At 38.7% G+C, this 22,839-nt stretch overlaps 1 protein-coding gene across 1 annotated transcript; it reads right to left on the bottom strand.

Moving 5' to 3' along the window:
- Window positions 1-1,471: 1,471 nt before the first annotated feature.
- On the bottom strand, window positions 1,472-20,154 carry LOC132152848 (DNA repair protein REV1-like). Its single transcript, XM_059561777.1, has 22 exons — window positions 19,555-20,154; window positions 17,281-17,347; window positions 15,996-16,128; window positions 15,417-15,585; window positions 15,055-15,327; window positions 13,676-14,388; window positions 13,453-13,557; window positions 13,228-13,344; window positions 12,977-13,103; window positions 12,744-12,872; window positions 12,493-12,647; window positions 11,925-12,044; window positions 11,129-11,349; window positions 10,855-11,027; window positions 10,018-10,259; window positions 9,578-9,771; window positions 7,383-7,616; window positions 4,183-4,294; window positions 3,435-3,628; window positions 3,175-3,325; window positions 3,002-3,104; window positions 1,472-2,077 (listed from the first exon to the last, which is right to left on the bottom strand). Exons 2-22 carry the CDS (start codon window positions 17,335-17,337, stop codon window positions 1,966-1,968), a joined length of 3,834 nt encoding a protein of 1,277 aa, XP_059417760.1. The 5' UTR covers window positions 17,338-17,347; window positions 19,555-20,154; the 3' UTR covers window positions 1,472-1,965.
- Between the last annotated feature and the right edge of the window lie 2,685 nt (window positions 20,155-22,839).

Below are 22,839 nucleotides of genomic sequence, written 5' to 3'. Positions count from 1 at the left end.
TTCAGCAAGGATGTGTTAAATTGATAAAAAGTGATAGTAAAGAAAATAATATTATTAGAACATATATTATTAGAATTTTTTTTATTTTGAATAAATGCAGTTCTTTTTAACCTTTTATTCATCAAATATATTAGACAGCAGAACTGTTTCCAACACTCATAATAAATCAGAATATTAGAATGATTTCTAAATGATCATGTGATAGACTGGATGTTACATGTGACACTGAAGGCTGGAGTAATGATGCTAAAAATTCAGCTTTGCATCACAGGAATAAATTATTTTTTTTAAAGTATATTCAAATAGAAAACTATTATTTTAAGTTGTAATAATATTTCACAATATTACTGTTTTTTCTGTATTTTTGATCAAATAAATGCAGGCTTGATGAGCAGAAGAAACTTCTTTCAAAAACATTAAAAATAGTAATGTTTCCAAACTTTTGGTCTGTACTGTACAGTGTATATATATATATATATATATATATATATATATATATATATATATATATATATATATATATATATATATATATATATATATATATATACACACACACACACATACATACACACACACACACACACAAACAAACAGTTAAAAAAACAAGATGGTATCACTTATCCAAATTTATTTGCAAATTTAGAAAACATACAAATTATGTCACAGCTTCAGGTCTTCAGGCACGGGTCATTCTGTCATGACAGACTTTTTACCAAATATTAATTTTTAGGTCTTCCTCTGTAATGTAATGATAATGTGAGATAATAACAGATGTCTGTCTCTTGAGCAGCTTCTTAAAACCAAGAAAGTACAAACTTTGAGGAGTCAAGTACATTCTGTATATACAAAAACCCACACCTACACTGAATAAGAACTGAGAGGAAAATGCTTCATTAAGAATAATGTAAAGTAGTATCCACTTTGACCTATTAACACAGTTCATATCCACCCAATTGAAAAACCCTTCCGTTCCTCCAGCTCCACATCCACAAATTTAGAATAAAAAACTGAGAGGCATGACAGGACATTTAAAACTCAATTTAGTTAAATTAACCTGGCCAATGTTTTTTTATATTTTTCTTCATAAATATGTATCTCTCTCTCTCTCTCTCAGCTCTTTTACACATATGGACAAACATATAATAAGAGGGAGTAACATTTTTCTAGAAAAACAAACGTTAGCTTTACATAAAATGTTAGTATTCACATGCTAAACTGACTTTGATAGAAGAGGTTGTTTTCCCAATTTCCACTTTTCCTGACCCATAAAAGGCAAATAACATGCCACTCTGTTCTGCTTTGCTACAAAGTCTGTAAATATTTCTGAGGATTTTAAGATAAACACACGTTCTGGAGTACCAGAAATGAAGACAAGAAAAGAGGCTTGCTCTGCTTGGTTTAGGACAGTCAGTGCATTTAAAACATTCAAAAAAAGTTCTGGTAACATTTTATAACCAGGTTGTAAGTGCTGTAAAATGTTCGGTTTTACATATACATCTTTAAAGGTTACAAATGTACTGTATGTTACTATTGGTTAATAAATTAATAACTAAGAAGAACTAATAAATAGTACATGTATGAATTAACAATAACCAAGATTAAGAAATACTGTCAAAAATTAGTCATTGTTAGTTCATGACACTTAATGCATTAACTAATGTTAACAAACACAACCTGATTGAAAAGTGTTACCAAAATACCTCTAGACATTAGTCTGGAGAACTGACATCATGATGAAAAAAGTTCAGTGTTCAGCTGCTTCTGAATGTAGCTGGTGTGCTCATCATCATCAGCATGATCTTGAAATCCTCTGTGTTCTCTGAGAAGCTCAAATCGGTGATTTCACAAGAGGACGAGCAATACTACTATGATGGGCAGACTCGAGTGTTGTCTCTCTCACACATCATGATGAGGTGGCAGGTCTGGGCTGATGTCACAGTGACTGAGGTTGGGACGGTCCTCCTATGTGATCTTTAGAGTGCTACCATAGGTTTGTTGTACCACTACCTGCACATTGTCAAGAATGAAGTCAAAAGCCATGCTCCATACGGACTCTGAGGACTGCTGCATAAGTCTGAAACCAACAGTTAAAACAATGACATGGTTTACTCAGAAAGGCCCAGTCAACCTACACTAACTGTTCAAAAAGGGTTGGGGTCAGTAAGATTTTGAAATGTTTTTGAAAACATTTTTCTTTTGACAAGATGCGCATTAATTATTGGCCGATATTTATCAGGCACCCCTAAAAAAAAAGTAATATTAAGAAATATTACAATTTTAAATAACCATTTTATTTTATTTTAAAATGAAATCTATTCCGTTGTTTGGGCAAAGCAGAATCTTCAGCAGTCATTATTCTCACATGATCCTTTAGAAGTCATTTTAATATACTGATTTTGGTGCTCAAGAAACATTGATAAGTAGAATGTTGAAAACAGTGAAATCTTTCAAGATTATTTGATGAATATAAAAGTTCAATAGCACAGTATTTACTTGAAATAGGAACAGTAACAATACATCTCTTTGATGTCACTTTTTGTAAAGTAGTGTATTAATACTACTGGTGAGATTTAGAATGTACTCGTGTTTACCGTATTTTTCTGACTATAAGTCGCACCTGAGTATAAGTCGCATCAGACCAAAAATACGTCATGACGAGTAAAAAAAAATATATAAGTCGCACCGGACTATAAGTCGCTTTTATTTAGAACCAAGAGAAAACATTACCGTCTACAGCCGCGAGAGGGCGCTCTATGCTGCTCAGTGTAGACTACAGGAGCAATGAGCAGCATCTCTGGCAGCATAGAGCGCCATCTCGCGGCTGTAGACGGTAATGTTTTCTGTTGGTTCATTTCTTTCGGTTCATGTCAAATTAATTTTGATAAATAAGTCGCACCTGACTATAAGTCGCAGGACCAGCCAAACTATGAAAAAAGTGCGAAAAAGTGCTGAATTACGGTATTTATATGGATTAGTCAGGGAGATTTCAGAGCAATACCTCTTCATGTATTTGATGACAAGGTAGAGTTTCTCCAGGTCTTTATCTTCCACGAGTTCTGTGCAGTACTTCACCACCTGGAGAATGTCCTCTTCCATTGGTTCTGTGAATACGTAACGTCACAATTCAAATATATACTGGTAATTTAAAAAGGTCTTGCTTTTCGTCCATACCTGAGATGGTGGTGACCCATTCACGGAGCAGAGTTCTGATGTCACTGAACTCATAAGCTCCAGCTAGGGTTGGGACTGGGCGGGGATTCAATTTGGACAGCATCTCTGGGACATCTGTGCTCGGTGAGGATAAGCACTGTACATTTTCAGTCTACCAACCAGAAACATCTCAAATTAATACAGATGTATTTAAAGCGCATCAAGTGGCTTAAGATATAATAGATAAACAGAAGAATATTACAACTGGATTACAGGCTTACTTTGAGGCCTGGATGTATGAGTGGCAGAGGAAGTGTTTTGGAGGGGCTGGATTTGGCAGGGCTGTTTTCAGGAAATAGATTCTTTAGTGGACTTGGACCCTTTTTGGCAGGACTAGCATTTCTCTTTTTGTAACGGCGCTTTAATTTCCCCACCACAGGCTGCTTTAGTTGAGGAAATGTTTTTTTTTGTTCCACTAAAGAAATGAGACAAAGGTTAGAGACACTGTGTTTGGCGTGTGGGAGTGGTTGATTACATCAATGTTACATTGATAGGCTTGAAAGTTGTTATTTTAGAGCAAATGTCATTTACTGGCAAATATTATATTATATATGTACGTGTATATATATATATATATATATATATGTGTGTGTGTGTGTGTGTGTGTGTATATATATATATATATACACACACACACACACACACACACACCTTTGTCAATATTTCTGATTTCAGTAAGATGAAATTAGTTTTAAAGTACTGTGTGAGTGCTCATAATAGTAGAGGACTGAGCTCTGGATGTTGGTTAGATAAGTCTTGGAAAAACTCCATTTACTGCACTTTCCAAAGTAAAACTGATAATGTTTTTGTACCTTTTTTTTTTATGCACACGCAAAGTCTCTTGAAGAGTGTTTTCCCTATATACACGTCTAATATATATATATATATATATATATATATATATATATATATATATATATATATATATGAGTCCAGATATCTTGCCCACCCCTTTTGATTTTTACTCACCAGCACTGCCTTGAGCTTGAGCATGGGCTTGAGCATTTCCCTTGTTTCTATAAGCAGAGCACAGCTCGTCCTGAAGCTCTCTGGGAAGAGCTGCAAACACTTCAGGGTCAACCTGTTAAAAGTTCAGGTGTGTTAGGAGATATAAAATACTAATTTCTGGTGGTCAACTGGGGCTGTAGCTATCGAATATTTTAGTAATCGAGTATTCTATAAAAAATAAGACTCCTGGGTTTTTTCTTAAAATGAACAACTAAGTTTCCTTTTTTAGAAAAAAAATATTTGTATTTTTAAATGCATAGAATGCAATGCATACATTAAAAAAAAACATTTAATTAGTACCCATTGTTTCTCTGTCTGTACTTAAAAAAGTTGACAGATTAATTAAGTGCGTTTAAGTGCTATTCAATTGGGGTTTTAAATAAAGCATTTTCTGAGATGCACATTAAACATAAAACATTAATTTAATTGACCTTTTAATTATTGAAAATTAAGCAAACTTAACTTTTTGGTAAACAAAGGGGATTTACTATTAAAAATAAAACATGGAAGAAATGTTGTTGTGATTAAACCTAAAAAAATGTTTTATTTTTTTTTATTATTATTTTTTTTTTTGTAGTAGGCTTAGGCTATTTACATTCTGCTGAACAATATTAAAAGATCTCTGGCAAATACTTGACTTTAATCTAAACCGGACTTTTATTTTGACGGGTTGACGTACCTTTACAGTTCTGTGTATGTGATGTAACGCTAGTTTAACTCAAAAATCAAACGGTCAAATGCTCATGAAGTGACTGTCAGAGCAGTTCTGGAGATGTTCCTCATGTGTTCACGTCCTTATTTTGTGAGAAAGCAGACGCTGAAATCCCCGGAGCGTCACGCGCACTTCAGTGTACACACTGAAGTACATAGCTGCCAACTCTCACGCATTCAGCGTGAGACTAGACAATTTATTCCCATAGACTGTGTAGTCAGCCGTTCTCCCTCCCATCTGAACCGTGTGAATTGTGAACGCTGGCAGGTCAGTGAGTTACAGGGCGCTTCTTGTCTCCGTCCAGTTTAAGCTAGTAACCAATAGACCTATGCTGTTATATACTGTAGTTTATATAGAATTAAGTTAGCATTAGCAGAGTTGTTTGTTGCAGCAGCACTGAGCAGTTATTTTACATAACTTAAAAAACAGTATCTGGACATGCCTAGTAACGTTAGGACTGTCAAAAAAAAAAAAAAAAAAAATAAGATTTTCGAATATTCGTTGAATTTTAAATAAAAATCTCCACATTTTTAGGTGTTCGTTAAGGAGGCTGCTTTAAGGCCCTGCCCGGGTATACTTCACATTCCAAACTTTCCAAAGGCGGATGAGCTCGACACGCAGTACCACTTCCGTCTCATCATTCACCTCGTGCATGCACTGTTGTACGTCTCATAAATTGCCTGCACGCGGGCGGGGTGGGCAGCTGTCTGCGAGCCTTCTTGATGATGAAAATGACATATTGCAGACAGTGCGTGAATGCGGACGGCCCAAGTATATTTTGGCCTTTATCAGTGCAGCTCGAGATGTGATGACAATGTAAGTTTCATTGCATTATAATTTTCTTGTTAGCCTTTCCAGTTAAAGCCAGTATATGCAGTGCTGCAGCGATGTTCTTTCAAAATATTGCGGCAAAAAAGAACAAGAATGTGGAGAAGACGTTGTTTACATCAAAACCTAAATCAAGCTGTTCACATAGAACGCATTTCGCACACTCGCGTCTCTCACAAGACAGCCGGATGTTTAGAAAGCCATGTAAAATTAATATTAACTTTTTAAAAACTTATCTCGTGAATTTATGGGGGGTTTTTCCCATCTCATGTTTTTAAATGTAAAATGCACTCTGTGATTGGCTTTCCGCGCTCTGTATTAAACTATGCATGTATACATGATGCTGTTTTGTTTATAGTTGTTTAAGCAACTAAATTACAATTGGTTTATAAATATATATTTTTAAATATTATTCAATTAATAGTCATGTATTCTAATGCATTTATTAAACGTGCATTAGTAATATTTTGCTCGATGCACCCTGTTTTGGCATCAGGATAGAAGCAAAAAGCTTCTCTTCACCCTAACTGAAATTATGCATTTTAAATTCGAATATAATTAGAATTTTGATAATATATAAGTAAAAAATCTGAATTTAGTTTTTCAGCCATTTTGACAGCCCTAATGTAGTAAATGTTAATTATTGTTCTCTAAGAACAGAATGTCAAGTCAACGACATCCCATATTAAAATGATTTTATTTCTATCAATCACAACTCATCAATCATGTCCAGATACTTGATATTTGGTGGTGTCAGTATGGATAAATTAGAATTTTCTGTTATAGGATGTTATCTAAAGTGTCAGGGACAGGCAAGAAAAGAACGCTTGTATCAGCCGTCCACACTTCTGCTAATGCAAGGATTTTGTGTTTGTATTTTTTTCCATACCAAGCCACGCCCCTCCATAAACCACTCCCCCATAACAAAGCCACACCCCCAGAATCTCACTATAAGCTGAACTCAAAAGTTGGCAGCCCTGGAAGTATGTAATCCGCTGAAGTAATCCTTGCTTCTGCGCCATTCATTAACAGAGACACGCAGAACATGCAGGATTCATATTTAAATAGACTGTTCCGGCTTAATATTTACAGACATTATTCCATATCATGATTTGGTTTAAGTGCAATGACCTATTTTTGATTAATTCATTCAAAATTTGGCAAATTCCGTGCCATTCCGCGTTAAACTGTAAATTCCGTTTTTATGACTGGTTTCCGCGATTCCCTCCGCGTTTTCTGCATCGCGGAAATCATAGGGCCCTAGTTGTGGTATGCCAGCTCTATCTTGCAATGGACACACGCCACGACGTTCTCTTTACGTTTGCCCGCGCCCTCAAATCAAAACACTACTGACTCTTTGCAGAATTCGATCTCGGACGCAGCGCTTTTGTCTCCTTCCGCTTTCTGGGTGACGTAAACGCGTTGTGTCACATTAAAAAAAAAAATTGCGAAAGAACCTGACATGAGATTTAAAATAAATTAAAAGAGGCTTCGAGGCAGAGGAATTTGCCTCGGTCATTTTTTGTAATCGAGTTACTCGAGGAATCGTTTCAGCCCTATGGTCAACGTAACAATTTTACCACATTTCCCCCCCTGTGGTTGCAATGTTAACAGCATGTACCTGAGAGAAATCAGGGAGCTCTAGTATAATGCCCGTTGTGCATGGTTGACCTGGCTGGTTTTGGGGCTGCAGTACAAGGGTGCCAAGCGATGGACCTGGAGGTGGAGATGAGGAGGTTCGAGGTGGGGTTGGGAGATGAAATGAGGTGCTGGGCTGCTCCTCTCTGTGTCTCCAGGACTGTTCCACCTGTTTCCTTATGTCTACAGGTAAAGCCTCCAAAACAGACTGGTCCACCTGAAACAAGAGGGAAAACATGCGCTTGCATTTCATTTGATATTTTACCATTCAGAAGCTTGAGGTCAGAAAACACTGAATTTGTTTTTTAAAGAAGTTGCATTTATTTAAAGGTGCCATGTGCAAAAATTGAGGTAAAAATATATATAAAATGGCCTACATGCATCAAAAGAATGAGAAGAAATAAGGGCGATGATGTCATTAAAAAAATGTCAAGTTATAGTGCTGCAGAGATATCAACCTTAATTAGCATTAGCATTACTAGCCCCGGCCCGACAGGTGTCGTAATACCAGTTTCGGCCATGGGAGGCGGTATGCGGGCAACATAACCACCAGCCAACCTGCAATACACGAATAACTCACACGGCTTGTGGGCGTATTCTAACCTGATGTCAATCGTGTGGAAAGTACAGCCCACTACTTCATTTCAGTTCAGGGAAGAGAGCGGAAGGATGACTGAAGCCCTTGGCAAGAGACCACCACCCGCTACATGGAAACAACCGCGCTCGGAATCACAAATCAAATCCGATAAGAAAAGGAGCCGAACCAGAGCAAACATCGGCACTGCTTTCAATCACTGGAGACAACTGATGGACCTGAAAGAAATGAGGTTCGACACCGAACTTGCAACATTTCTTTTGGATAAGTTAGATGCTGTTAGTATTTCGCTAGAAGTTTGCTTTTTATGTTTGTGTATTTTTTTCGGGAAGTTATAACATAGAAATGTATCGAAGGCTGTTCGATAAACGTGCTAATGTTAGCAATGGCTAACCGTAGCTGCGTTTGATAATTAGCTAACGTTAGCTATAACTTACCCATTTTTTTATATCATAACTAACCTGCTCTGTCTAACTTAGTCTGTTGGTCTCCGTGTCCTCTTTGCTTCGTGGTTTTTCTGTACGTGAGAAAATTGATGTGTGGCGTGAAAGCGTGTGAAAAGAGTCAATTGCGTGTGTCTCACGGTGAATGCTTGAGAGTTGGCAGCTCTGGTTACGTTGGTTGGCGCTAGCTTGGTCAACATCAGCTGTCTGATGTTGACCAATGATGTTGACAGAATGATGTCTGTCAAATTAATTTAATTCAAATAATGTGTATATACAACTCAAAATGTAATATGAACAAAACGAATAGGAACATATTCACTGGTAAAGGTGAAGGGGAGTATCTTGAAGATGTCATGTTTCAAAATCACTTGACATCACCCAACGTTCCTCTGGAGGCAAAACGTCCTCTCAAGGCTTCGGCTATGGCTGTAGGGTTGTTGTGAAGGTAGGGGCGGAGCATAGAGACTATGCCGTTTCTCGTTTGTTACTCTAGAGTAGACCAATTCACTTTATTGAGGCATACTGCCCCCATCTGGTATGGAATGTGGAGTATGACTTGATTTTTTTGCCAGACATGACAGATGGCACCTTTAAAAATAGCAGCAATACTGTGAAATAGTTACTTACCATTTAAAATTACAATATATATATAAAATAACATTTAGCATTTTCATATATTTTAAAATGCAATTTATTCCTGTGATGGCAAAGCTGAATATTCAGCAGCCATTACTCTGGTCTCCAATGTCACTTAATCAAAAATATTTCTAATATGCTATAATTTATATATATATATATATATATATCATTCATCTTTTTGAAAAAAACTTGTTGTCAGGATATTAAGCATAGTCTGTAGAAGACTAAGCTGTAAACAGTCAAACAATTTTCTAAATAAAAATAAATCAACAAAAACCACACAAAGCTTGATTTCATCCCTATTGTATGCAAAATGACAAAAACATAAATTTTTAAGGACACATTAAGGGCTACAAACTAAATTCGCACCAACAGGAAATTCTGTTGTGTCACATGTGTCACTGGAAAGAAGAAAAAAAAACAACAACCTTGGAATAAAAAAAACAGAAGTTCTCTACTTTTTGTTCCTGAGGTGCATTCTAGTGAGGAGAATCTAACCTGAGAGGGGGATGGCACCTCAATGCTGACGTTTAGGTATGTCCTGACATGGTTGGGGGTGTGTGGATGGTGAAGACTTCCTTTACTTGTTCCAGGCATTGGATCCGAGCTGGTGGAAGGTGGTGATGATGGAGGGGTAACTCTCTCCTGATTGGAGGAGAAAGCTCTGGATGAAGAAGGGTCAGTTAAACCATCTAAAAAATAAGCAACAAACAAGCTATGTTAAGAGTTAGATAGCAACATGAATCCTACACTTCATATACTATAAATCCAGGGTTCTTCAATTCTGGCTGCAGCAGAGTTTAGCTCCAAGCCAACCGGAGCAGAAAAATCAAGGTTTTCAGAGTGACCAGTAGGGGTGATTGATCAGGGTTAGATCTGATTTTAGCTAGTCTAAGGCTGGATTTGAAGAACTCGGTCCTTAATCACACTGCTCCAACCTTGTGCTAGAGGGTCTTTCCTGGGGCTGTGGGCAGGCTGTTTGGCCAGCAGCAGGTCTTTGATCGAGCGTCCACGAGAGGGCCCTTGTCCTGATGGATCTGCATATGATCCCTCCAACTGCTGCACCTGCAGTCCCACTCCCCTCATGTCCTTTACATCCAGCTTCATGGCATAGAATAGCTTAATGGCCTCTGCAGCAATCAGCTGACCACTGTCAGTGGGCTGAGCTAGTAAAACTGACCTGCAATGTGACAGTAATGAAAATATCAAACATATATCAAAGATAGAGTTTGGTTATCAGTCAATATTAAAGATTTAAATTTAAGTTAATGAAATCTATACCGGTTGATATTGGAGGTTTTTTTCTGCTTTTTAAATTTTGGGTTACAATGTTGTGATGCCTAAATCCTCTTATAATCAGGCATATAAGCATATAAAATATATAAATGTATTTTTATTTTTTATTTATACAAAATTGTATAGAATTTTAATAGTGACCACAACATCAGTATTAGCCAGAATTTTAAATGGAAATTCAGACAGATTTCTAAATGCACGTTATTGAACTTACTGTGAATGATTCATCCATGCATATGTTTCTTTTTTCCCCTATAATTCTTACTCAAAATGTCATAACTTGAAACTCTACTCATTAGTCCACTTAAACACCAGTTTCTTACAAATCAGCTGCAAGTCATCTGCATTCAGATCTGCCTCCAGTCAATCAACAACCACAAACTGAACCAGTCGTTTTTCTTTTTTAATAATCAGTTTCACTCAGATGTATGTCACAATAGAAATTATCTGTATCAGATCACTACCCAAAAACAAGTCACCTGGCAAAGTTGTCACATATCCCATGACCACCATATTTGGCTGGCTCTACTGGAGCCCCTGGTTTCCGCATCATGACCTTCAATGTAATCCGGCGACCTTTAAGCCCCGCCCCCTCCATCCTCTTCTGCACTTCCATAGATAGGTTGGTAAGGAAAGACTCTGCCTCTTCAACCTAGCAAAGCATTAGAGATAATGGGAAACTGAGAGAGGTCAACGGACTGAGGAAGATGACAGATACAGGATGATTTGCAATGACTGCTGTAACTTCAAAACCTGTGTGAACCGAATGTTGTAGTTCATCTCAGCAGACACGGACTTCCTCTCCTTCTCGCTGCGCACAGGCCTGTCATCCAGTCCTCTGCAAAAACGAAAAAGCGTCTGTCCTGTCCGTGGCCCAAACTCCCTCTGCAGTCGAGAAATGGACAACTGCTGCAGGTCACCACAGGTACTCACACCGAGGGAGGTCAGCTTGGAGCTCATTAAGCGACCCACACCTGCACATAAGAACACAGAAGCACCGCTCCACACATACAGCAATAAATTCCACTGTAAAACACTGCATTCTGATTAAAATACCCTAACATTCAAAAGTTTCAGACCAGTAAGATTAATACTTTTCTTCAGGAAGAATTCCTTCAATTGATCAAATGTGACAGTACAGACATTTACAATGTTACAAATTAATTTCAAATAAATGCTGTTCTTCTAAACTTTCTATTTTTCAAAGAATCCTGAAAAGAAATATGTCAGTTTCCACAAAAAGCATAATGACTGTTTTCCATAGTTTTAGAAGTGTGTCTTGAGCACAAGCATATTCAAATGATTTCTGAAGGATTATGTGACACTGAACATTGGAGTAATGGCTAAATAAGGTATATTAAAAGAGAAAACTTATTTTTACAGTTAATTTTGTAATAATATTTCACAGTATTACTGCTTTTGCTGTACTTTTTATAAAATAAATGCAACCTTGGTGAGAATAAGAGATGACTCACAAAAACCATTTAAAGATTGTAACAAACTACCTATACTTTTGAATGGTATTGAATGTAAGATACTCTGTTCTTACCAGGCAAACTGGAGACAGGTTGACCCCTGATAAAATCATCCACTTCTTCTGATCTGAGGAAGTACTGCCCATTTGGTTTTGCCTTACGAGTTCCCATCCGAGCAAGAAGGATGTTGGAACCTAATAAGAAGTGAAGTTACAAAAGCTCAAAAGAGAGAGATAAAAGAGAACTAGCAACTTCATTACAATAACACATTGTCATTAAACTTCATGTCCTTCATGTTGTTCAAACCTCTATGACTTGTGTGAAAGGTGAATTTTTAAAGAATACCCAGAACTGTCTTTTCAAGTTAAAAGTATGTAAATGGGGACTAGTTTTGCTGTACCTGACTTTGGCATGTTCATGAGAAGCACAATTGTATCATTTGGTTTTAGAAGACTTAAGGAATACAGTTCATAAGTTATATAATACATTTATGGCACTTTTGCATCCTTTCACTGTAATTGCATGGAAAGAGAATGAGAGAGAGCAGCAATTTTTATTTTATTTCTCCTTTCGTGTTCCACGGAAGAAAGTAAGTCATAAAGGTTTGGAACAAAATAAGGGTCACTAAATAAAATATCTTACCTATTCCAACTGAGGCAGAGCAACCAGTCTTCTCCTTTATGTCTTCACGGATGGCTCGTGCCAGATCATCAGGAGTAACCCCCAGCTCAACCAGAAGATTTGTGGCATCTACCAGCGCCTCGTCACAACTCAGCGCCTCAATGTTATGAGTGTAACTATAAAACAAGCAAACATGAAGCAACCGAATTGATGCATTTGTCTGCTGGGTTTAGGAAAAACATAGCAATCCAAACAATTGTTATATCTGGTACCTGGCCAGGGTCTCATACATAGACAGTGCCACCTCTTTATATGCCTGGAAGTCATAAGGGACAGACTGCAGATCAGGACAGAGCTGCTTAGCCCGGCCAAAGAACATGCCGTTTCGCACACCAGCCTGCCTGTAAGAGAGAAAAACAGAGTAACAGGTACTGATGGAAGTCATACTGTATTATTCTGGTTCATGAAGCACGAGAAAGGAGCCTGTCATGTTTACTATGAATACCTGGCCTCGTAACTGCAAGATGCAATCTCTGCCATAGAAAGAGCAGCCAGGTCCAGATCCACTCCATTACTGGGAACTTCATCACATTGTGGAGATGGGGTCATCTCGAGATCCCCATCCGTTTTCTCTAAAACAGAAAGAACAATGGTCTCCTAGATTAAAACTTAAAAAAAAAATAATAATTATAATAAATTAATTCTAGACTTCAAGCAAAATTTAACCAGCATCTTTCTTCTAGAATCTGGGTTTACCTTTTCGGTACTGTTTCGGTTTCCTCTGATAGTACTGAAACTCGAGCTGAGGATTTGCACCAGTTCGCTTTGCAACACGGCCTGGACCACGGTTACTTGTCACCGCAACCGGTTTCCCTGGTGTACAGATTGACCATCAGTAAAGCTCAGTTTATCAGGTGCTATCAAAGTCTACAAGCTCTAACAAGAAACTTCAGCACTTCCCTCCAATTTACTGAAATGTACCTTTGAGATCTGGTCGGTGTCTGATCCCCACGGACACAAAGAAGCAGTCCATATCCACATGAAGAATGCAGGACTGACGCACCTGAGGAGCAGCCATTAAAGAACCTGGGCAAAAGAGAAAGAAAAATGTATTTGTTTTGTTTTCTTGCAAAATGCTGCACCACAAATTCACTTGCTTCTTAACAACATAAATACACAAACATAAGCCACAAAGACAACACACCTGAACTGCTGTTAGCTTTGAGCTTCTTCAGTTTCTCTTGTCCAGAGAAAACAGCTCCTCCTGCAGCTCGACTCCTGCTCTGAAGGGCGTTCACATACTCTGAGAACTCATTCCGCCACATAGAAATATGATGCAGCCTTGAGTGAGAAAAGAACTCTGATATGATTCCAGCCTCTGTTCCCTTCCCCGACCTTCCTGCCTGATTACTAGAGTCTGCAAGAGTGGAGAAGTCAGGGGTCATGTTATGGCTCCCATTTAGGCGAACTCTTGTCTGATCGTGTGGATTCCCCTTTTGAGGAGCAGCTGAAGTTCCTGGATTAGATGTTGGTTTCGGATGAAGGTCCTTTTGCATATTGTGAAGACAAGGCTGCTTCGCCGGACTGGCAGTGGATATTAAGGACCTCTGATGGAAATTTGCTTTTGACCCAGCAGAAGAGCAGCTGGGCTCCTCCCGATCCCTGCTTTCTGTCTGTGGGAGGTGAGACTGATGAGACCCTGTGTCAACAACATGAAGCTGAAGTTCTGCAAAAGAGTCCTGAGGCTTTAAGGCAGCATTTACAGGGTGTACATCTCCATTAGTTAACAAAGTGTTTTGTGAGCCTTTTGGCAAAAGGGCACAGGTGTTGTCATCATCATCATCATCTTCATCCTGAATCCCATTAACTCTAGGCCTCTCTGCAGCCTCCTCTGAGATAATACTACAGGAACCATTTCTGCCAGACAAAAGATGAGGACAAGAAGATATGATATTAAATAATTACCCAAATGTTTTTCTTTAAGTTTACAAGTGGGATGTAAAAACTTGGCCTTGGAGCAGTCTTATCTGACCAACAGGCTGATAACGATAAATTGAGAAGTTATTTTCCTGTTATGGTGGATAACTGATAAATGGATTCTTTGCCATTTTATTGTTTATTATGTACTATTTTACTATTGTAGTGCTATATATATATATATATATATATATATATATATATATATATATACATACACATACACATATATACACATACACATATATACACATACACATATATATATATATACACAAAAAATATTAATTAATTTAGGATTCACAAAATTAACAATATACTGTGTGGATGGATATTCGTTTTTAGATGTCATTTAACAGTCTTTTTAAATTATTAATGTTTTTTAAGACTGTTACATCACAGCAAACAAAAAATTGTGGAAATCAAATTGTGCAGCCAAATATCCAATATCGGCCAATGTACAACCAAAAATGGATGATATGATCAATTTAAAATATTTAAGACAAATAAAATGAATTTGTTGTGTTACAAGTCATATGTTTTCTTTCTTTAAAACACATGGAGCCTGTCACAGTCACGTGTGCCCTGTTAATAAAGCATACTCACAATCTGACGTCTAGCTGATGATTGCGTCCCTCAATGAAGTTAGCTTTGTGGTTAGTGTGAGTGGATTTGAGAACTTCTCTAGAGAGGGTTTGAGTGTGGCTGGGCTGAGGCTTGATGCTGTCTGACTGGGGGTGGTTTAGACTGGGTTTGGATGGTTCATGGCTGGATGACGGATCCTGCTTTCCCCATGCACAAACACTGGAAAACTTCAAGCCTTTTTGCTTGGTATAGAGCTGATACTGGACGTACGAAAGTTGATGGCCTGCTTTTATACTGCACAAAAGCAAAATAGTTTTGTAAAAATTAGTATTCGTATAATATTGTGCCTCTTTAACCTGCAAAGTGTACACAAACACACACACCTGTCTGTGATCCACTCTGGCCGCACTACTTTCTCTCCCTTGAGCTCTTGTATTTTTCTGTTGGGCAGGTTGGTGGCAATGATGTGTGTGGTTTTGGAGTGGGTGTAATAGAGATGGAACTGTCCACCATGCAGCATCATCAGCCTGCGCAGCTCATCCGCACTGGGATCTAAACACAAATAAACACAAAACAAGACAGTGCAGCACTCATTCTCCTGACACGTTCAGCAATGGTGCTCAGATGGGAAACACAGGCTCGAGTCCAGCCAGCAACATTCCCTCAGAAATATTTAACTTCATTTTTCCAATCAATTTAGCATATAAATGTATATAAAAACAAATAAACAATAATACTGTTATTAATTATGAGTATTATTAATATCAATGAAAAATGTCATTAATAAAAGAATAATATCTCTATAAAAACATGTAATCATTATTTTCTTATTAAATGTTAGTATTATAAAAAATAATTGTTAATGATAATAATGATTATGCTCCAATCATCCCAAGTCAGGAAGAAAGTAGTTTTCCAGTTCACATTTGTTATCACAGCACCAGTGCTGGTGGAGGTCTGACCTGTGTATCCATTGACGTAGATAGCCACACCGCTGAAGATACAGGAGGACGTTCCATCTTTCTGCCTCTCTCTCGGGGCGTCCTTCTGAAACTGCTCCTCAAGCTTAGAGATTTTTGCAGCCATGTAACCGCCCTAAAAAAATTCAAACAAACAAAACTGTGACGTTAATTTGATTTAAAATCCCAATTAAAAGAAAAATCCCATTGACATCAACACAACCTCATAAGATCAGGCCAAAACACAAAGCATGCACTGACCAAGCAGACTTATAGCATAAACAACAATTCTAACCCCTGTTAAAATGAAAAACAGACATCCACACAAAGAAAAACGTGCAGCGTCTGGCTGACAAGCGTTTGATTACGCCTCAGACATTCAATGAGACTGGAGGTGCAAGTCTGCCCTGCTGGCACGGCGACTCTCTGTCTCCATGGCAACGGATGGAACGCTGGGATTCAGGAGTTGAGACTGAACCAATAAACACACACACACACAAATACTCCACAATACTCACTCGCTCCACCTGTACTGACAGGAAATTCCCATGAACCTAATTAATATAACTTGAGATATAAAAACACACAAGGTCTGAAGGCAACGACTGTGCTGTATTTAATTAAACTAAAAAATTCTGCACAAAACAATTGTCATACTGTACATGCACTGGCAAGACTCCCTTTCACATGAGATCCAGGGTCTGCTATTAATACGCCTGCAAATCACTGCATTATTAACTGAAAATCAACTAATTATACAACCTCCACCCTTCAGGTTCTCAAATTTGGTGGCAACACATTATGATTGTCATGTTATAGGCAAATATTGAGAAATGTTATCAGTGAAGACTTGCTCTTGGAGTGGTTTATACTAGTGTGGTTCTGCTAATGCCTGAGAAACACAAGGACATTGAAGCCTATCAAATCTCTCGCCTCTGTGGTGGCAGAGTAGAGGTGCTGGTCACTAGTGAGGAAAATTGAGATTACTCACTGGTGTTATACAAATGGAACCTGTCTAGATTTCAGCAGTAACACACACACACACACACACACACACACACACACCAGCTCTCACATGAAGGGGAATGTTTGACTGGTAGAGAGGCAGTCAACAGTTATGAGGGAATTTAAGGACAAGTAAAAATAATAATTTACAGTGTTTACAGCAGCAGCCTGGAAAAATAACACAGCATGTCAGAGGACGACTCAACTGTGAAAAAAACAGCTGCTGAGCCTTCCTGTTTTCAATAATAAACACATTTCATAATAAAGAACAAAAGACTCTTACCCGTCCTCCCCACCCATCATCTTCACTGGCTTTCTTTCTCCATCCATCTCGACTCATACTGAGGGACCTGAAAGACAACAATTGAATGGAATAAGTCAAAAACTAAAAGGGTGAGTGAAAGAAAATGAACAAAAATGAGAACAAAATATGCACCTCTGTTCTCTGCCTCACTTAGATGCATTTACAGACTCAAGGAAAGGGAGAGAGCTACTGTACATACAAGTACTACTCTTTTAATTAGCAGGCAGACATAAAGAAAACGAAATGCATCTGAAATGCTGAATCTGTAGAATAAGTCTAATCAACTTTATTTGTATAATGCTTTTCACAAAACACATTATTTCAAAGCAGCCTTACAAAAAATCATGATGTTAAATGTCTATAATATCGTAATATCTTCAGCCTTTAGAGTTGCAAGCAGCAGATTAGAGCCAGGTGATAATATAGTTCAGATTTTTCAATGATATATAAACAATCAAGCAGCAGTGTTTTGCCTAAGAGAAGTCAGAGTGAAGCACAATCCTCTAAATTCCACCTCTTATTACCTAACATCATACTAAAAGTAACTGTACGCATTCGGCAGAGACTCATCCAAATCGACTTACATTGCATTTAAGACTTTGCACTGCAACTTTAGGGAAAAAAGGGGTCAAAGGTGAGTGTAAAGCATGTGACCAACATCTTCTCTTACTGCAGACCTTATAAGTGCACAGCTCATCTGTTCAACCGGTTTCGGTCATTTATTCTTGACAAATAAATACGAGACCACTGAGTGGTCACCACTCAATTCAACTCACTCTCTCCACGTTTGCCTCTGTGGTACAGTTAAGCACAAACAATGCATCTCCAAAAGTAAAAGGGAAAGTCATTCTCATCTCTGTAGCATGTGAGGAGCAGAGCAAGGCAGAACAAACATTATTAGGAAAGAATCCTGCTTCCCCCCTTATTCATACAAAATCACATACACAATCTCATTCTCCACAGGAAGCTGTATTAAACGCACCTTCATGCAAAAACAACGCTTCTAATCAGCCTTGTCTAAATACACACCACCTCTCCACTCAACGTTTCCATCTCAGTCTTTCTTGCTCAGTTTCTTTATTTAACACAAACACAGTGCTACAGCAGGATTTTTAACTGTAGGCTGGCTCTACATGAGCAGCTAGACTGACTTTATTCTTCAGGTATCTGGAGTAGCACAGTCTCAGTGTTAGAAAGTAAATCTTTTCATTAAATAGGGTAGTGATGAGAATTCAACATTTTTCAGTAATATGAATGATGAAATCTAAAGTAAAAGAGTGACATACAGTGTTATTTATAGACACATGCTGGATTATATCTCTTTATTTTACATGTTTAATAGTCATGTTGTGATATATATGATACATTTTAACCCGATATTAGGTATAATGGACTGAACTATGGCAGCTCAGGGAATCAGAAAACATCTGATTATTTTACCCTATATTACACTAAAAATATGCAACAGATACCTACTTCATTAGGCCATGCAATGCACGTTTGCAGAAGACAGCTGACTGCTTTATGACAATAAATAAATAAAATAACCTTTTATAGCTATAATAATAATAATAAAAAATAAGCTGCCTTTTCGTGGTCTCACTTGGTTCAACCTTGTGTTAAGCTGGTCAGCCAGCTGGTCTCACTGCTTGACTAACTGAAGCGTCCAAAACTACTCTAAAACCAGTAACCAAGAATGGCAAACAGGTTTAAGTGTTTGTTTTTAAACAGCGATGATTGAGGGCGGCTTTGAAAGAGTTGGCAAATGGAAATATCCATGTTTACTGAACTGTCAACAAGCAACAATATTGTTTATATCAGAAATAAAAAATAAAAGACAGTTACCAAGCCATACGTGATAGCTTCACAATACGAATTATACTTATTGGGTTTATTGGGTTTACTTCTCTTTAGTTTTACACATCGTCCATCACATGGGACATGCCTGACCATGTGAATGACCACTGGACTGTCTCAGCTAGAAGAAAACACCAAGCTGCAAAATTGGGAAAACGAAACTCGATATAGACGATAAGGGGCAGTTGTCGACAGAGAGAGTGATCAGAGGAGACTAAAAAGGCAAGTGATATTTCGTTCATAATCTGGATACCCATCAACCTTTTGAACAATGTTGCAGAAGTGCAACACAGCAGCACACATCAGATCGATTAGTTCAATACATAACACCACAACTGTAGCGTCACTCTGCGTGTGATGCACGGTTTCTTTTTAAAACTGAAAATTGTTGCTCACCAATTATCCCTCTTCTTTACAGATGTAACGTATTTTGTTCAAACCAAAGCGCCTTTGTTTCCGCTCTTGTGTTTCGTCCACCCCTTTTGCGTCAGATTTGAAAGATTACTAACAGAGACTTGGTGCATGCTGGGCTCTGTCCATATGATCATGCTCCAGCGACTGCACGATTCACCCCTTTTACCATTCACTCGTATCTCTCTATTGCTAGCCGCTTGCTCACTGTCGCCTCTGCCAGATTTTCTGCTTGTTTTCTGCGTAAGTCCCTCCTCCTTCTCCTCCTCTTCCTCCTCCTTCTCCTTTCGGCCGGGGTCACACAGTGACAGCGCTAGCCCTTGTCTGTATCGCAGCACCCTCAAGCGGTCTGTTAGTCTCTCTACACTTGACGCAACGCGCTGAGTTTAGCTTTTGAATTTTAATCACGTCGTGTGACGTCCCCCCGAAATGTGCCAATGGCAAATTGGCTCGTGTATATGAATTAGGTCGTGACGTTTTCGCCTGGTAACCTTCCAATGGCGAGGACTGTCTTATGAATATTAATAAGCGAGCCTACTTCGTCTTTAATAGGAGAAAAGAGGATTCAGGATTCATTAATTCGCTTAAGATAGAGTTGAACGTTGACGTTTTTATACCCAAAGATCAACTATAATGCACTGAGAAAACATTTTTGTTGACGCTAGTCTGGCAAACACTGCTCTGTGTCCCCATATATACACTCACCGTAATTGCTTGGTAACACAAATTACTAATCAGCCTATCACATGGCAGCAACTAAATTTTTTTTTGCATCTATAGATGTGGTGAAGACACTTGCTGAAGTTCAAACCGAGCATCAGAATGGGGAAGAAAGGGGTTTTAAGTGACTTTGAACGTCGATTGCTTTGTTTGTGCCAGACGGCCTTGTCTGAGTACAGTCATGGCCAAAAGTTTTGAGAATTACATAAATATAGGAAATTGGAAAAGTTGCTGCTTAAGTTTTTATAATAGCAATTTGCATATACTCCAGAATGTTATGAAGAGTGATCAGATGAATTGCATTGTCCTTCTTTGCCATGAAAATGAACTTAATCCCAAAAAAACCTTTCAACTCCATTTCATTGCTGTCATTAAAGGACCTGCTGAGATCATTTCAGTAATCGTCTTGTTAACTCAGGTGAGAATGTTGACGAGCACAAGGCTGGAGATCATTATGTCAGGCTGATTGGGTTAGAATGGCAGACTTGAAAAGGAGGGTGATCCTTGAAATCATTGTTCTTCCGTTGTTCTTCCATTGTTAACCATGGTGACCTGCAAAGAAACGCGTGCAGCCATCATTGCGTTGCATAAAAGTGGCTTCAAAGGCAAGGATATTGTGGCTACTAAGATTGCACCTAAATCAACAATTTATAGGATCATCAAGAACTTCAAGGAAAGAGGTTCAATTCTTGTAAAGAAGGCTTCAGGGCGTCCAAGAAAGTCCAGCAAACGCCAGGATCGTCTCCTAAAGAGGATTCAGCTGCGGGATCGGAGTGCCACCAGTGCAGAGCTTGCTCAGGAATGGCAGCAGGCAGGTGTGAGCGCATCTGCACGCACAGTGAGGCGAAGACTTTTGGAAGATGGCCTGGTGTCAAGAAGGGCAGCAAAGAAGCCACTTCTCTCCAAAAAAAACATCAGGGACAGATTGATCTTCTGCAGAAAGTATAGTGAATGGACTGCTGAGGACTGGGGCAAAGTCATATTCTCCGATGAAGCCCCTTTCCGATTGTTTGGGGCATCTGGAAAAAGGCTTGTCCGGAGTAGAAAAGGTGAGCGCTACCATCAGTCCTGTGTCATGCCAACAGTAAAGCATCCTGACACCATTCATGTGTGGGGTTGCTTCTCATCCAAGGGAGTGGGTTCACTCACAATTCTGCCCAAAAACACAGCCATGAATAAAGAATGGTACCAAACCACCCTCCAACAGCAACTTCTTCCAACAATCCAACAACAGTTTGGTGAAGAACAATGCATTTTCCAGCACGATGGAGCACCGTGCCATAAGGCAAAAGTGATAACTAAGTGGCTCAGGGACCAGAATGTTGAAATTTTGGGTCCATGGCCTGGAAACTCCCCAGATCTTAATCCCATTGAGAATTTGTGGTCAATCATCAAGAGGCGGTTGGACAAACAAAAACCCACTAATTCTGGCAAACTCCAAGAAGTGATTATGAAAGAATGGGTTGCTATCAGTCAGGATTTGGCCCAGAAGTTGATTTAGAGCATGACCAGTCGAATTGCAGAGGTCCTGAAAAAGAAGGGCCAACACTGAAAATACTGACTCTTTGCATAAATGTCATGTAATTGTCGATAAAAGCCTTTGAAACGTATGAAGTGCTTGTAATTATATTTCAGTACATCACAGAAACAACTGAAACAAAGATCTAAAAGCAGTTTAGCAGCAAACTTTTTGAAAACTAATATTTATGTAATTCTCAAAACTTTTGGCCACGACTGTATTTCAAAAACAGCTGATCTACTGGGGTTTTCACACACAACCATCTCTAGGGTTTACAGAGAATGGTCCGAAAAAGAGAAAATATCAAGGGAGCGGCAGTTGTGTGGACGAAAATGTCTTGTGATGTCAGAGGTCAGAGGAGAATGGGCAGACTGGTTAGAGAAGATAGAAAGGCAACAGTAACTCAAATAATCACTCGTTACCACTGATGTATGCAGAATACTATCTCTGAATGCACAACACATCGAACCCTGAAGCAGATGAGCTACAACAGCAGAAGACCACACCGGGTGCCGCTCTTGTCAGCTAAGAACAGGAAACCGAAGCTACAATTCACATAGGCTCACCAAAATTTGACAATAGAAGATTGGAAAAACATTGCCTGGTCTGATAAGTCTCGATTTCTGCTGCGACATTCAGATGGTAGAGTCAGAATTTGGCGTAAAGTACATGAAAGCATGGATCCATCTTGCCTTGTCTCAACGGTTCAGGCTGCTGGTGGTGTAATGGTGTGGGGGATATTTTCTTGGCACACTTTGGGCCTCTTAGTACCAACTGAGCATTGTTTGAATGCCACAGCCTACCTGAGTATTGTTGCTGACCATGTCCATCCCTTTATGACCACAGTGTACCCATCTTCTGATGGCTACTTCCAGCAGGATAATGCACCATGTCACAAAGCTCAAATCATCTCAGACTGGTTTCTTGAACATGACAATGAATTCACTTTGCTCAGCCTCCACAGTCAAACAAACAGAGCAGCTTTGGGATGTGGGGGAATGGGAGATTCACATCATGAATGTGCAGCTGAC

This window comes from Carassius carassius, chromosome 11, assembly GCF_963082965.1.
Source record: "Carassius carassius chromosome 11, fCarCar2.1, whole genome shotgun sequence".
Classification (NCBI taxonomy): Eukaryota; Metazoa; Chordata; class Actinopteri; order Cypriniformes; family Cyprinidae; genus Carassius; species Carassius carassius.
This window is presented reverse-complemented; position numbering and strand designations above follow the sequence as displayed.

What these genes read in the sequence shown, in the direction of transcription:
- LOC132152848 (XM_059561777.1), bottom strand. Translation starts at nt 17,337, where the DNA reads ATGAGTCGAGATGGATGGAGAAAGAAAGCCAGTGAAGATGATGGGTGG. An exon ending in CTACGTCAATGGATACACAG is followed by an intron (nt 15,586 to 15,995) that starts GTCAGACCTCCA and finishes ATTTGTGTTTAG; the next exon opens with ATCCCAGTGCGGATGAGCTG. An exon ending in CCAGAGTGGATCACAGACAG is followed by an intron (nt 15,328 to 15,416) that starts GTGTGTGTGTTT and finishes GCTTTTGTGCAG; the next exon opens with TATAAAAGCAGGCCATCAAC.